Source organism: Caloenas nicobarica, chromosome 1 (assembly GCF_036013445.1).
Source record: "Caloenas nicobarica isolate bCalNic1 chromosome 1, bCalNic1.hap1, whole genome shotgun sequence".
Lineage (NCBI taxonomy): Eukaryota > Metazoa > Chordata > Aves > Columbiformes > Columbidae > Caloenas > Caloenas nicobarica.
Window position 1 is genome coordinate 97,320,356 of NC_088245.1, and position 13,339 is coordinate 97,333,694.

Genomic DNA, 13,339 nt, shown 5'->3' on the forward strand with positions numbered 1-13,339 from the left:
CTGCATGCCACACTTAAATATTGTATTCTACACAGGATGATATCCATTGCCTGGAGGTTATGACAGTCAGCAGCCCTTGCTACACAGTCAGTAGGATGAGGACATCGCTTTCCTGCTAGGTGGATGCCTTAACCAGGAACATGGGATCGTGGTCCATCTCTTTCTGTGAGCATCTTCCAAGGTCAGGCAGAGGCTGGGCTGGAGATTTTGAGATTGTATAACTGAATTTAATCACCTGAAGTCAACCTCTTGTTGACTCACCGTCCCACGAAATTTATTTAAGCTCACCTTAGATGTCTAAAAAAGTAGAAGTCTGAGCTGGTAACGTTATGCTCTCACTGTAATTAATAACGAGAGGGGTTATCAGAAGGCTATCTGACATCCAAGACAGGTTGGACGTTCCTCTGTGGGTGCCCATTTCTGCCTACCAGCTGCAAAGGGTGACCAGCTCAGGCTGACACGGAACTTTCAGATGCAAAAACTGGAGCAATGAGTCATGACTGAGATGCCCGTATCCCATCGGCTCGCACGCAGAGACCAAAGTGCGGCTGAGAAATCCCGCAGCTCCCTACAGCACCGAACTGCAGTATTTCTGAAACCCACTGCAGATTTTAATAGCTGTCATGCATCTCAAAAATACACTGGCACCTCTTTTTGTAACTGTAACGTGTTCCTTCTCTGGAGACCCAGCAGATAACACGTCAGTCTGAGCTGCTCGGTACCTGTCCCGGATAACATACCTCCTTTGCGGTGCGCCCTTTCCCGGGCGGGGGTGATACCCGAGGTGCCGAGCCCGCCCCTCCGGCTCTGCCCGGGGTGGGGGGGAACGAGGGAGAGGCCGGGCGAGGGGCGGCCCGGAGCCCCGCGCAGCGGGAGCAGCAGCAGCCCGCGCCGCACCGGCTGCTCAGGCGGCGGCGGCGGGGGCAGGTGCGGGCGCTTCCGCGTCGCGCTACGAGGAGGAGAAGAAGGAGAAGGAGGAGGAGGAGGAGAAGGAGGAGGAGGAGGCGGCGGCGAGGGCGGGCGGGCCGGCGGCCCCGAGCCTGGCCGGCGTGCCCGTGGGCGTGTTCCCCGGCGGGGAGGGCCGCCCGCTGCTCACACCCCGCCGCCGCCGCCGCTAACTTTACCTCTCCGCGAAGAGCTGCCCTCCGGCAGCCAGAGGGTCTGCGAAGCCCCGGCGGTCCGGAGCCGGCCCCCCTTCCCCGGGATGAAGGGCCGCCGGCGGTGGCGGTGGCGGGGCGAGCACCGCCGCTTCGCCGCCGTGCTGGTGCTGTACACGCTGCTGCTGCTCCTGCTGGTGCCCTACGCGCTGGACTACGGCGCCCGGCGGGGGCGGGAGGACGAGGAGCCGCTGCTGCGGCGCTGCCCCAGCCTGGAGGAGGCGCTGAGCGAGTGGGGCTGGGAGCAGCGACAGCCGTCGCTGGACGAGGAGGAGGAGGAGGACGAGGCGGGCGGCGGCGGCACGGCCGGGGCGGCGGGTAACGGCAGCGCGGCGGCGGGGAAGCGGCACATCTACCTGCATGCCACCTGGCGCACGGGCTCCTCCTTCCTGGGGGAGCTCTTCAACCAGCACCCCGACGTCTTCTACCTCTACGAGCCCATGTGGCACCTGTGGCAGGCGCTCTACCCGGGGGACGCGCTGAGCCTGCAGGGCGCCCTGCGCGACATGCTGCGCGCCCTCTTCCGATGCGACTTCTCCGTCCTGCGCCTCTACGCCGCCCCGCCCGGCCCCCGGGACCCGCTGGCCCCCGCCCCGCCCGCCGCCGCCAACCTCACCACGGCCAGCATCTTCGGCTGGCGGACCAACAAGGTGATCTGCTCGCCGCCGCTCTGCCCCGACGCCCCGCGGCCCCGCGGGGAGATCGGCCTCGTCGACGGCGCCGCCTGCGAGGAGACGTGCCCGCCGCGGGCGCTGCGGGAGCTGGAGGCCGAGTGCCGCAAGTACCCGGTGGTGGTGATCAAGGACGTGCGGCTGCTGGAGCTGGGCGCCCTGCTGCCGCTGCTGCGGGAGCCCGGCCTCAACCTGCGGGTGGTCCAGCTCTTCCGCGACCCCCGCGCCGTCCACAACTCGCGCCTGAAGGCCAGGCAGGCGCTGCTGCGGGAGAGCATCCAGGTGCTGCGCAGCCGCCACCGCGCCGAGCCGCGGGGGCCGCCCCGCCACCAGCAGCAGCAGCAGCTCCTCTTGCCGCCCGGCTTGCTGGGGGGCGGGCGGGCGCCGCAGCCCCAGCACCGCGCCGAGTTCTTCCTCGGCGGCGCCCTGGAGGTGATCTGCCAGGCCTGGCTCCGCGACCTGCTGCTGGCCCGCCGCGCCCCGGCCTGGCTCCGCCGCCGCTACACGCAGCTGCGCTACGAGGACTTGGTGCGGGAGCCCCGCGCCCAGCTCCGCCGCCTGCTGCGCTTCGCCGGGCTGCCGGTGCCGCCCGCCCTGGAGACCTTCGTGCTCAACATGACCCGCGGCGCCGCCTACTCCTCCGACCGGCCCTTCCTCATCTCCGCCCGCGACGCGCGGGAGGCCATCCACGCCTGGCGGGAGCGCCTCAGCCGCCAGCAGGTGCGGCAGGTGGAGGCCGCCTGCGGCGAGGCCATGAGCCTCCTCGCCTACCCCCTCAGCGGCGGCGACGACCGGTAGCCGAGCCCGCCGCCAGGTGAGCGTAGGGCCGGGCCGGCGGAGCGGGGCCGGGCGGAGGGAGCGCCTCGGGCGGGCCCCGGGGTGGGCGGCGGGGTCCGGCTTTGCCATGGCATGGCATGGCATGGCATGGCAGGAGCCCTGGCGGAAGCGGAGAGACCCGCCTCGCCTCAGGTGCCGGCAGCTCTGCAGGGTCTGGGCCCCCATTCCCACCGCCGGCTTCGGTGGGCCTGCGTTTCTTCTGGGGACTGTGGCCACGCTGCGCCGGGGTGTGTGAGCAGGGCACGGCGGATGTTTTATTTAAGACAGAGCTTTGGTAAGAGATGTCCTGTGGGCACGGCGTCCATCTCGGAGCCTTTTCAACGTGAAGCCGTGACCGCGCGCCATGCATGGGTGTTCTTCAAAAAAAAGTCATCAAAACTTAAAAATCCCCCAGGTGAAGACTCTCAGCAAGGAACCGGAGGGCTTGGAAGGTGTTGCATCACCGTTCCTGAGCACCGAAGCACGCTCGGCTCTGTCGTGTCGCTACTGAAGCGCGTACAAGGTGCTTCTGTGAGGTTGGCTGCAGAGGCCGGTGGAGGCCTGGATGGGCAGGAGGGTGCCTGCCATGCGGAGGACGCGGCTCTCCTGCTCCCGGCCGGCTGGCTCTGTGGGGATGGTCTGTGTCCCTGAGGGCTGCTGATGCTCTGGGGAGGGGTCACCAGCCGAGGGAAGGGGCACCGCACCCAGCTCTGTGTCTGTCATCTGGAGCAGTGGGGTGAGTGGTCGTGCGGAGGGGGTCAGCATTTGACTGCTTATGTATTTCAGAGATGTTTGTGGCAGAAATCTTCGCTTTTCTAAACAAATCTGTATTTCTTTATAAAGTAGAATTTTCTAATATATTGATATAGTTAGGTGGTGACACTCACGTGAAATACAGGTGACTAACATGTTGCTTGGGGACGCACGTGGGGTGACTGTAACTGGAAGGCGATCACTTGAAATTTCCATTTTGTTTTCTCAGCCAGATGAGAGAATCACTTTTCTTCCCTCACTTCTGGGCTGACACATTGTGCCGTGCACAGGGTCCTCCTGGTCACATCCCTTCCGAACAATAACATCCTCTCAGCTGGCAGCTCTTGGACAAAAGCAAATGTTTCCTAACGAGGCTAAGACAAATTAACCACGGAGTTTACAAATAAAAGCTTCTATTAAAAAAAAAAAAACAACAACACAAAAACCCCCAAAAAACAACGATGAACAAGAAAAACCTAAGTTTCATTTTGGCTTTTAAAACTACATTTTCCTGTAGGCATCCTGCAACTTGTATGAGAAGGGTATGAGTGTTTGTGTGTATGTGTGAGTACCATTTTTTCTTTATTTTTTAATTTGGGGATAGAAGGTTCAGTTGTAATTTAGGGATGTGTTATTGTAACCTCTCAGAGACTGCTTTTGAGTCCATGACAGTCTGGCAGCATTTAAACAGCCCCACATGAAGTCTTAGGCATGGTTACATGCAGTCCTCAGATACAAAATGAGAATGTGAACTTCAAATTGAGGATAATCCAGGATGAGGAAGAAAGCAGTATTTATATAAAGTGCTGGAAATAAAGGCAGTTCAAAGACCTTATCTTGGAGGGAACGTTTGAATTGCATTGTAGGTTTTTGCCCTTTGAATATTGTGCTGTAAAACGTGCCAGTGAGTTAGGATGAACCTTCCTTTATTTTAGCTCTTGTCCTTTCTTGACTCTGCCACCTGAGAGAACACTGGCACAAGAAGCAGATTTCTTTCATTATCTGACAGAGAAGTATAGTCATTAAAATGTTTTTTAGTATCCATTTCACGGTAACATGCTTCATGTAATTCTGCATCCTTTCATGTCTGCTTGAAGTAAAAATTACAGAGACTTTTTTTTTTTTTTTTGCTGGAACAACCTTTCATGTTATTGAGGCGATGTTTCTGTATTCTCTCACAGGCACTGTGAGACCAAAATTTGTCTCTGGGTGTTCTAGTAGTATTTAATAATGGTATTTGTATAGATGGACTGTACTTGTATTAATGCCTTGATAACTTGTGTCAGGTAACATAACTTGGAAAGCTTTTCTGGGAGTACATCCAGCCTGGCTTGTACTGATAGGTTTGGGAAGAAAATAAGATTTTCTTGCATTCCAAAAGACAATACGGTACTTATTTTCTTATGGGAGATTAAAAGCCAGTATATCTTGTTGATTTGTTTTTAGCAAGTCGCAGTCACAGATTTGTACGGTGCAACTGTTCAGCGTTTGCGTCACCTTGACAGGGAATCTCATCTTGCTGTTTCAGCTGGAAATGTCTTTCATAAGAAGTTTTTAGAAATACATGTGTAGTTTCACTTACACTGGTTCATCATGATGAGGAAAGAAATGTTCCCATGTATCTTAATTTGATGCTTATTGCTGGGAAGAAATCCACTAATTGCGAAATATTTCGTATTTTCTGAAGCAGTTTTTATGTTTGACATAGATGCATCTTCTGTATCAGGACTTCTCTCAGTGGAAGTTGTTCACTAACACAATTGCTTTTTATTAGTGACTAATTCAATTTTTTTCTCACCCCAAGCTGTTCTTGTAGGTTTTTTTATATACTGTGACAAGGGATCTGGTGAGCAAAGTGTACAAAATATGTCAAGTGCAATTCCTGGCTTGCATTCAGGGCACCTGAGTTCATTAGAAGACTCTTTAAAACAACCCATAGGGAATATCCAAAGCTGAAAAGGGCGTAAGTAGCCCAGACTGGGATTTTAGACCAGGATGTACAAGAGCATCCAAGACTGGATGGTGGTTGCCTAATGACTGATGTTGTGACGTGTGTGCTTTGGTCACTAGAAGGCTTTCTAAAATTCCCCGGCCTAAGGAGGACAGCTAAGGCTCGCCAGCAAACACATCTCATTTTTCTTTTCAAGGTGTTTTAGTGGTGTCAGCGTCATTCAGGATGCTTACAGCATATCCTTGTCAGCCTTGTAACCCATACCTTGAAGAAAAAAAAAAAAGTATAACCCTTTTACTGTCAAGTGTCAGTGCTGATCCTTACCTGAAAAGGTGGAAACAGGTCTGATTAGGACAACCAACACTGAGTTTTGCTGGCAGAGGTCTCTGGGAGTAAGGAGAACCTGCCGAAAGCAGGACACCTGTGGTTAAACTGCACTTTGAGAACAGATGGACATTTATGGCTCAGTCATCAGCTTTTTTACAGTTAATGGGCTCAACCGAAATTTTGAACTCAAGTCCCATTTCTACTGAATGATGCAGAAAACAGAACCGTAACAGCATCTTTTGGAGCAGAGGATGGCATGATAAGCAAGGGAACAATAAACATATTTTATAGACAAGCCAAACTTGGCAGGCCTAGAATCTGGGAGCAGGACTCAGCCACAGAGTTTTAGTAGTTCAGAGTGAGATTTGGGAAAAATACCTACTTGTGCTACATTACATATGATGAATTAACAACTTTAGTATATTAAGGAGTCATTATGGGAAATGGGAACAAAGCTGACATGCTCACAAGGCTTATTTCTGTCGTCTGTTTTTACTTAACTTTTGATCATCGTATGTTTGCCTTAAGGGAGGTAGAAACTTAAGTACTATAATTGTACGTAAAAGGCTGTGATATTTCCACGGTGGAATTGTTAATTGCTCTCTTACAACACTATTTAAATTGTTGCTTTTGGTGAGACAACTGTACCAACATACTTGTGAGAAATGCTTGAAGTTCAAGGCCAAGAAATGGCTTAGCCCCTGCGTTACTTGCCCTCCCTAGAACATTACTGGTGGAGTCCTCATAGATACCTATGGAATGTACTCACATACTTCAAATGCTATGGAAATAGTTCAGTAGCTATCCCAGTTGAAGTATCCTCTGAGAAGTATTAAACAGTCATGAAGTTACTTATTTAACAACTTCAGTGTTGCATGGGTTGTTTTAGTTCCCCCTTACCCCACCCCATCAGTCTGGGCATCAAGAAAAATTCTGAGTTTCTACTCTAAGTTCTCAGTATTGCCACTTTCAGTCAGCATGATGATTAAAAAAACAATGCAGAACTTCAGCGTTTATTATGGTAATGCAATTAAACAACATTTCAGCGGAGAACTGAGCTGAAAGACTGAGCACCAGCAACCTTGACAGCACGTTCTGTTCCTCTCTTGAACATGAAGAGTTGCCACTGATGCTCTCTGGTGGTACCTGGAGTACAGGGACAGTGTGAACGGTGTGTGTCTTTTCTCAGAATTGCCCTGTGATCCATGCAGCGCCGGGACTACCTTAGATGTTGCCATTCCTATTTAACTCAACATGACACTGACCATCGTAGAGAAGGATATGGGAAAAATACACTTGCCAAAGCAAATCTTACACTAATAGAAGTTCTCAGCGCCTCACTGGCTCTGTGTGTGTGTGAGAGTGGGGCTGGGTTGTCCTTCTTTTGACTGTGATTTAAAGAGATTAGTGGTAAATCCAAACTTGTTAAGGTGGTGGTTTTCAATGACAGAGGGACCTGCTGATGTGGCTGGGGCGTACCTTGCGCAGTCTCGGTGCCACGCAAGTGGCTGGAAGCTGATTGATGTTTTAGCACTTCTGGCATGTCTGGGTGTTGAGTCCCAGGGAATTCCTGCTCCCAGCACTGAGGCATTAAGTTCTGCTGCTGACCTACAGCACCTGCATCGCCATTGCTTGGTCCTGGTAAATGAGAATCAGGTCTTCCCGCGGTGCTTCCAAATTTGTCACCCTGTTTCCAGTTGTCCAACTTTGCCAAACTGATTGTACCTAGGCTGAAACTTTTCATCTGGGGCTTAATGTTCAAGTCTCTTTGGGGAAGTTCAGTCAACACAGTGCGTGCTCTTTTGAACCCAGGGTTAGGATGTGGTGGTCTTTTGCCTATGTTCAAATACTCTCAAAGATGTTTCTTTGAAATCGTTTGTCACTTCAGTGTTTTGGGACAGGAACTCCAATTTGGGTAGGGAAAATGACCTCTGTGCAGACAATGTCCCCTGGGTTTTGTTTTCACCTCTGCCTTCTATAATGATTTGGCCAAATACATTAATGTTTGTAAAAAAAAAAAAAACCACACAGATAGCATGCGCTCAGTAAAAGTGGTTTTGGTGTGTGTGTGTGTGTGTTTATTTTATACCAAATAAAATCTGCATTGGTTTTATCTTCAGTGAGCATGCTCAAACCTCTGTCTGTCCCATAGAAAAGCTCGGTGTGGTATAAGACATATGGCAGTGGGAATCAAAGCCACGTAAGAAGACCTCTGAATCCAGCGTTCAGCCTTCCAGTGCTTCCTAATGGAAAGGGCTATAGGTGAGAAGGAGAACGCCTTGAAGACAGATGAGATAAACACAAGGGGGCAGGGGAAAGGAATTGCCTTTGAGTTGTAGAGAGTGGGATTTGTTTGGCAAAGGGCTTGGGTGTGAGAGGGATGAGGGACTGGGATTTGATGAGAAGGGGCAGCTGGAAGCTGTGACAGGTTTATCTGGAAAAGGCAAGTAGGAGCATGTGGGAGGGAAGGAAGGGACACGGAGACAGAAAGCTGGGAGGAGAAGTGGGGACCAGGAGCCAGTCTGCAGCAAGGCACCGTGGGTTGCCCCAGGGGAATTGTTTGGAGGAAATGGAGGGGGAGAGCTCAGGGGGAGGCAGAATCCAAATTGTAGAGGGAAAACCGGTAGCTCTTTAAAATCGCGTCTTCCCACCTCCCCGCTCGCGTGGCTGTGCGATCAACTGGCAGTGGACCAGCCCCTCCGGTGGAGTGCTGGTCCACAGGGCAGCAGCGACTTGCCTTCTGCTGTGCTTTCTCAGCCCATACAAACACATTTCCCCAGCAAACCAGACTCGTCTCCTCTCCTCTGCGTAAGTGATGTATTAACTGCCCCACTGCTCTCCTCTCCCAGCAGCATCAGGGTGGGAGGCATGGGAAGAAGCGCTCTCCTGCAAAACTGAAGTTGTAAAGCTTAAGCTTGTAAAAATAGTCCTCCCTCGTCTCCCAATACTGCCAGGCTCAGCTTCTGAGTACAAGGGTTGATGTGAGAGCTGTCCCATCCAGTTGCCTTCACTTGGGGTGCATTTGGGAGTGTCTTTGTGGTCCCTTCTGCAGTGGGTGTCACCACGAGCAGCCAAAACAAAGGGGTGTGGAGGAGATCCTTGTCCATGTCCTTGGGTCAAGTGACAGATGTTCGCACACTGGATTTGAAAGTCCCAGTCCTAGCAATGACTCATGTGTATATCACTGACATCTATTGTTTTCAGTAAGAGCCTTGTAAAAAAATGCCAGGAAACCTCTCATAGGCACACAGCATTACAGAGACGTTCCATGTCTGCGCTGCAAAGTCAAGCACTGAAGAATCTGCTGCCTCCCCCTTCGTGCTCCTTGACAGTCATCTGTCACAGGTTGTTGGTGTTTCTGCTCTACAGCACTTGGTCAATGCTCAAGGTCAGACCCATCTGGGGCAGGAAAGGGTCATGCAGCACGTCTGGCACTGTGAGTGTTGCTCGGTCTGTGGCAGAAGCTGGAAAGCACGCAGGAATCCGGTAGGAGACTGAAGGAGGGCAAAGGATGGGGGCAGTGTCTCATGGTTGAGGTATTCAAAAGCTCTCAGAAGAACTGGACTCAGTCCCTGGCGCCAGACTATCTGTGAAACGTTAGACAATTAAGTTAGCTTTTCTGAAGAGGCCAAGTCCGTATGGGGCTGCCAGAGACTGAGTGACACACTTGGTATGCTGGAGCTGGCTTTGCAGAGCTGCTGTAGCAGCACTCAGCCTGTGGGTGGGCCTGGTCGGGGAGCACCCGGGGCTTGTGGGGGGACAAAACCCCTGAGTGAGCCAGTTGTGAAAAGGGCAAATGTATGGTGACATTAACACATCTTCTGTCCTAGCCACCCAGGTCCCAAAGGGATGAATTCAGCTTTTTAATAGATACAGGGAAATGTCAAGTGAAATAACAGCCCTATGTCTTGGGAAGACTGAGCTGTGTGGTTTATTAAGCTTCAAAGTCAAGGTTGAAAGAGGACAGTGGTGCACAGCCCCATGAGCAGCCGTGTGGGAGAGAGGTAATCAAGCTGCAAACAATACTGGCATAGGAACAGAGTTTTGTACATGAGCAGTGAATCACTTCAGCCTGGAAGTTGGAAGAAGGTGTTGTGGGGTTTTTTTAACCATGAGAACAGTGTGGCTCTGGAGCAGGAAGGGAGGGAAAAAAGACAAATAATTTTAAAAGACAGCTCAATTAATTTAGAAATAGAAAGGAACTGATACAGTAGACAACCACGCTATGGCAAGATATGCAGCTGTGTGGTCCAGGAGCCCTGTGATCCATGGAAAGTCTTGTACAGAGTGCCGAAGTCTTCTGAAAAATCGGCTCTAATGTACAAAAAGACCTGAGCCCCCGGTTTAAAGATGCTTTGTATGTTTTGTTTGTGATCTGTGGAAAGGAGGCGATGCTGACCTTCATGGAAATGTTGTAAAATAGTTTGTTCTGGAGTGCTCTGCAACAGGTTAATGTCTCATAACATTTCCTAGCAGGAAATCTGGCACTTTGACTTTGCCAGGATTGCAATAAAATATATTAGAGCTGTAAAATAAATCAAGAAGAAAACAAATCCCATACCGTCAACTCCGTAATATTTACCCTGTTTTTTTTCGAGAAGACAGGAGCTGAGGGGAAGGGAAAGGCGGCATGTGTTTGGACAAGCAAAAGCTGTGTGGTTGTTCACTTGCAAGGGGTGGAAATCCCAGCTGGGTCGGCAAGTGTAGGGTCTGACAGCCCCAGCGCTGCTCAAGCTGCGGAGGAGCTGCTTTTAATGTTTCGCTGTAGATCTGTGAAATTATTAGCCCCTTGTTTATTTATGTGCATGAAACCGCGTGAGTTTCAGGTGTGCATTGAATAGCATTTCAAGTGCAGCAAAGATACAAGTGCATTTGTTAAAATAACAAGAAAGGGCTGTGGAAGATCACCCTAAGTCCAGCAGAGGCTTCTCTGATGGAAGTTTTGGAAATCTTTCCTCGGCTTTTCACAGTCACTTCAGCCGCTACTTGAGAAGGGAGGACTTGGGTGAATGGTCTCCTCCCCCCTTTATTTTCGAAAACTAATTTAAGAACAATTAGTGATACCTAACTTTATCTCACACAGATTTAAAAATGATAGGATGGGACATTTGTCAGTTGCCCCAAGTTATTCTTAAAACCATTAAGGAGAGAGACTTCCTATCCTCCAGCAGTCATTTACTCCAATATGTCAGTACATCTACTGTTACAAAACATTTTCTACCATCTATTTGAATCATTTGGTTTAAGCCTGTTACTTCACTTACTGGCTGCAGGAAACAGCCTGCTGCCATTTCTCTTTGCTAACTTGGTCTTACCACAAGGACATGATGATACGATTCTTTTTTTACACAAGAACAGCAAAACCCCCAATCAGTTTTCAATTCAGGCCTCGATTTAACAATTCCTGCTTTGATAAAGCACTTTGATAAAGCATTTTGGTCTGTTCATCATCGTTTCATATTGAGCAACTTCCACACTCCGCCTGACTCAAGCTGCAGAGCTACTCCCAGTTCTGCCTTAATGTCACCACATAAATATTTTAGTTATTATTTATATAACCTCAGTTTCTTGCATGAAGAGGTGCTTTTGTGTACCTGAAACTTGGTCTTGGCTGTTCACAAAGATTTTTGTGTTTTATTGTTGGTTGCTCTAAGACATGGAAACTGATAGAAAGCAGGACCCAGCCTCAAGCTGCATCTTTCTGATCCTGACTGCTGGTTTTACTCTGTAGCAAATGAGGAGTCACTTTAGCATGAATTTCATTTTGCACCTTAAATTGTAAATTGGAAACTATCTTCCTATTGATACTCGGTAAATTCTTAGTAAATTATTTGTGTCAGTTGGCTTTTCTAAGAACTTAAAATTTTAAGTTATATTCAGAGTGGAGGTAACTAACCAATATTTCTTGAACCTTTGTTCCTTAATGGGAAAGGAATTAAACTCTTACCAAGCACTAAAAGGTTATGTGTAGCTGCCTTCACAGAATGTTAGGGATTGGAAGGGACCTCAAAAGACCATCTAGTCCAATCCCCCCGCCAGAGCAGGAACACCTAGGTGAGGTTACACAGGAAGGTGTCCAGGTGGGTTTTGAATGTCTCCAGAGAAGGAAACTCCACAACCTCCCTGGGCAGCCTGTTCCAGTGCTGTGTCACTCTCACCGTGAAGAAGTTTCTTCTCAAATTTAAATGAAATCTCCTGTGTTCCAGTTTGTATCCATTGCCTGTTGTCCTATCATTGGTTGCCACCGAGAAGAGCCTGGCTCCATCCTCCTGACACTCACCCTTTACATATTTATAAACATTACTGAGGTCACCCCTCAGTCTCCTCCAAACTGAAGAGACTCAGCTCCCTCAGCCTTTCCTCATACAGGAGATGCTCCACTCCCTTCATCATCTTCGTGGCTCTGTAATCACCTTTGTGGCCTTGATACTTCTGCACTGGAAAATGGCCACCCTGCTGCTTTTATTAATAGTTCTCCACTGGAGGTTAACGTGTTGCTTGTAAACAGGCAATCCAAACCCTGAAGGAAACACATAGTAAGCCATTTTAAGACTGGATAAACTCAGCTTGTTTCTTAAACTGAGTTTCAGGTTGCTTGAAGGTGTCGAAGCGTGCCCAGCCGTGCCTGTACCTACGGCTTTGCGGGTTCCTGCCAGGAGGAGTTCCAGCTCCCAGAGGCTGTGCTGCCCAGGCGGGGCCAGAGAGTGAAACCCCATTACTGGCTACAGAGCAGGTGGATGCTGCCCCTTCCCCATGGCAAAAACCCCACCCTTCTGAAGTGTTAGGCTGTGCCTTTAATAAAGGTCCTTTTAAAAATCTTTACTATTTAATGGGAGCAGAAAGTTCAAGGTTAAGCAGGAGAGAAGTCTCTTGTGATCTGTTACGGAACAGCTAGAATGATTTTGAGGTTGACATTTAATTAATACAACTTTTTCATCTTCTAACGATGCTTTGATCTGGGGAATGCAGAAGCAGTACAGGGCCCTACAGAATAATTCCTGAGACTTATTTCTGAATGTCTGCAGGTCTTCATCACTGCTCTATGCATGAAGTGTTCATTCCGTGTTTAGTGGTTTTAAATCAGTAAAGGTAAAAGTTATCTAGGGAAGGTGATAGTTACTCCTTTAAACTAAACCAGATGTACTACTAGAAGCATGTAACTGTGAGCAGTAATTTGAATACCTGTAATAGCATAAGTGCAATTAATATAGAGCAAAGTTTACATCCTTTGGACAGTCAGGTTTTGGAATAACTGCCAAAAGGTAAAACCAGGTTGATTATTGTAACCATGGGCTTTCATACATGCATAGTATTACCGTCCAAATGAAGTGCGAACTTCTACAAGAAATAGACGTGCATCCATCTTTGCAAATTTTCTGGGATAAAAGCCCAGGATGGGCCATCTTTTAGATGCTTTTAGAAACTTTTTTTTTTCCTTACTGCTGCCTCTGCCCCACACAGGTGTGGTGTCTTTGTTGAAGCATGCAGCTATCCACAGCTTTTGGTAACCTGGGGGTGGTTTTGTTTACATTTAATGGTCTTCCCTTCTCCTCCCTTTCTAAATACCAATAGCCAGGGTAAATCATGTTTTGTCCTGTTCGTTTTTGCAGTGGGGTTTTACCAACGTGGGCATTACTCACGGCTGGGGAGACTCAGACTCTCTT

The 13,339-nt window shown here is 49.5% G+C and overlaps 1 protein-coding gene across 1 annotated transcript; it reads left to right on the forward strand.

Moving 5' to 3' along the window:
* The first annotated feature begins 1,124 nt into the window (after positions 1-1,124).
* CHST7 (carbohydrate sulfotransferase 7) lies at positions 1,125-7,747 on the forward strand. Its single transcript, XM_065658497.1, has one exon. It carries the CDS (start codon positions 1,205-1,207, stop codon positions 2,624-2,626), a length of 1,422 nt encoding a protein of 473 aa, XP_065514569.1. The 5' UTR covers positions 1,125-1,204; the 3' UTR covers positions 2,627-7,747.
* The last annotated feature ends 5,592 nt before the right edge of the window (positions 7,748-13,339 follow it).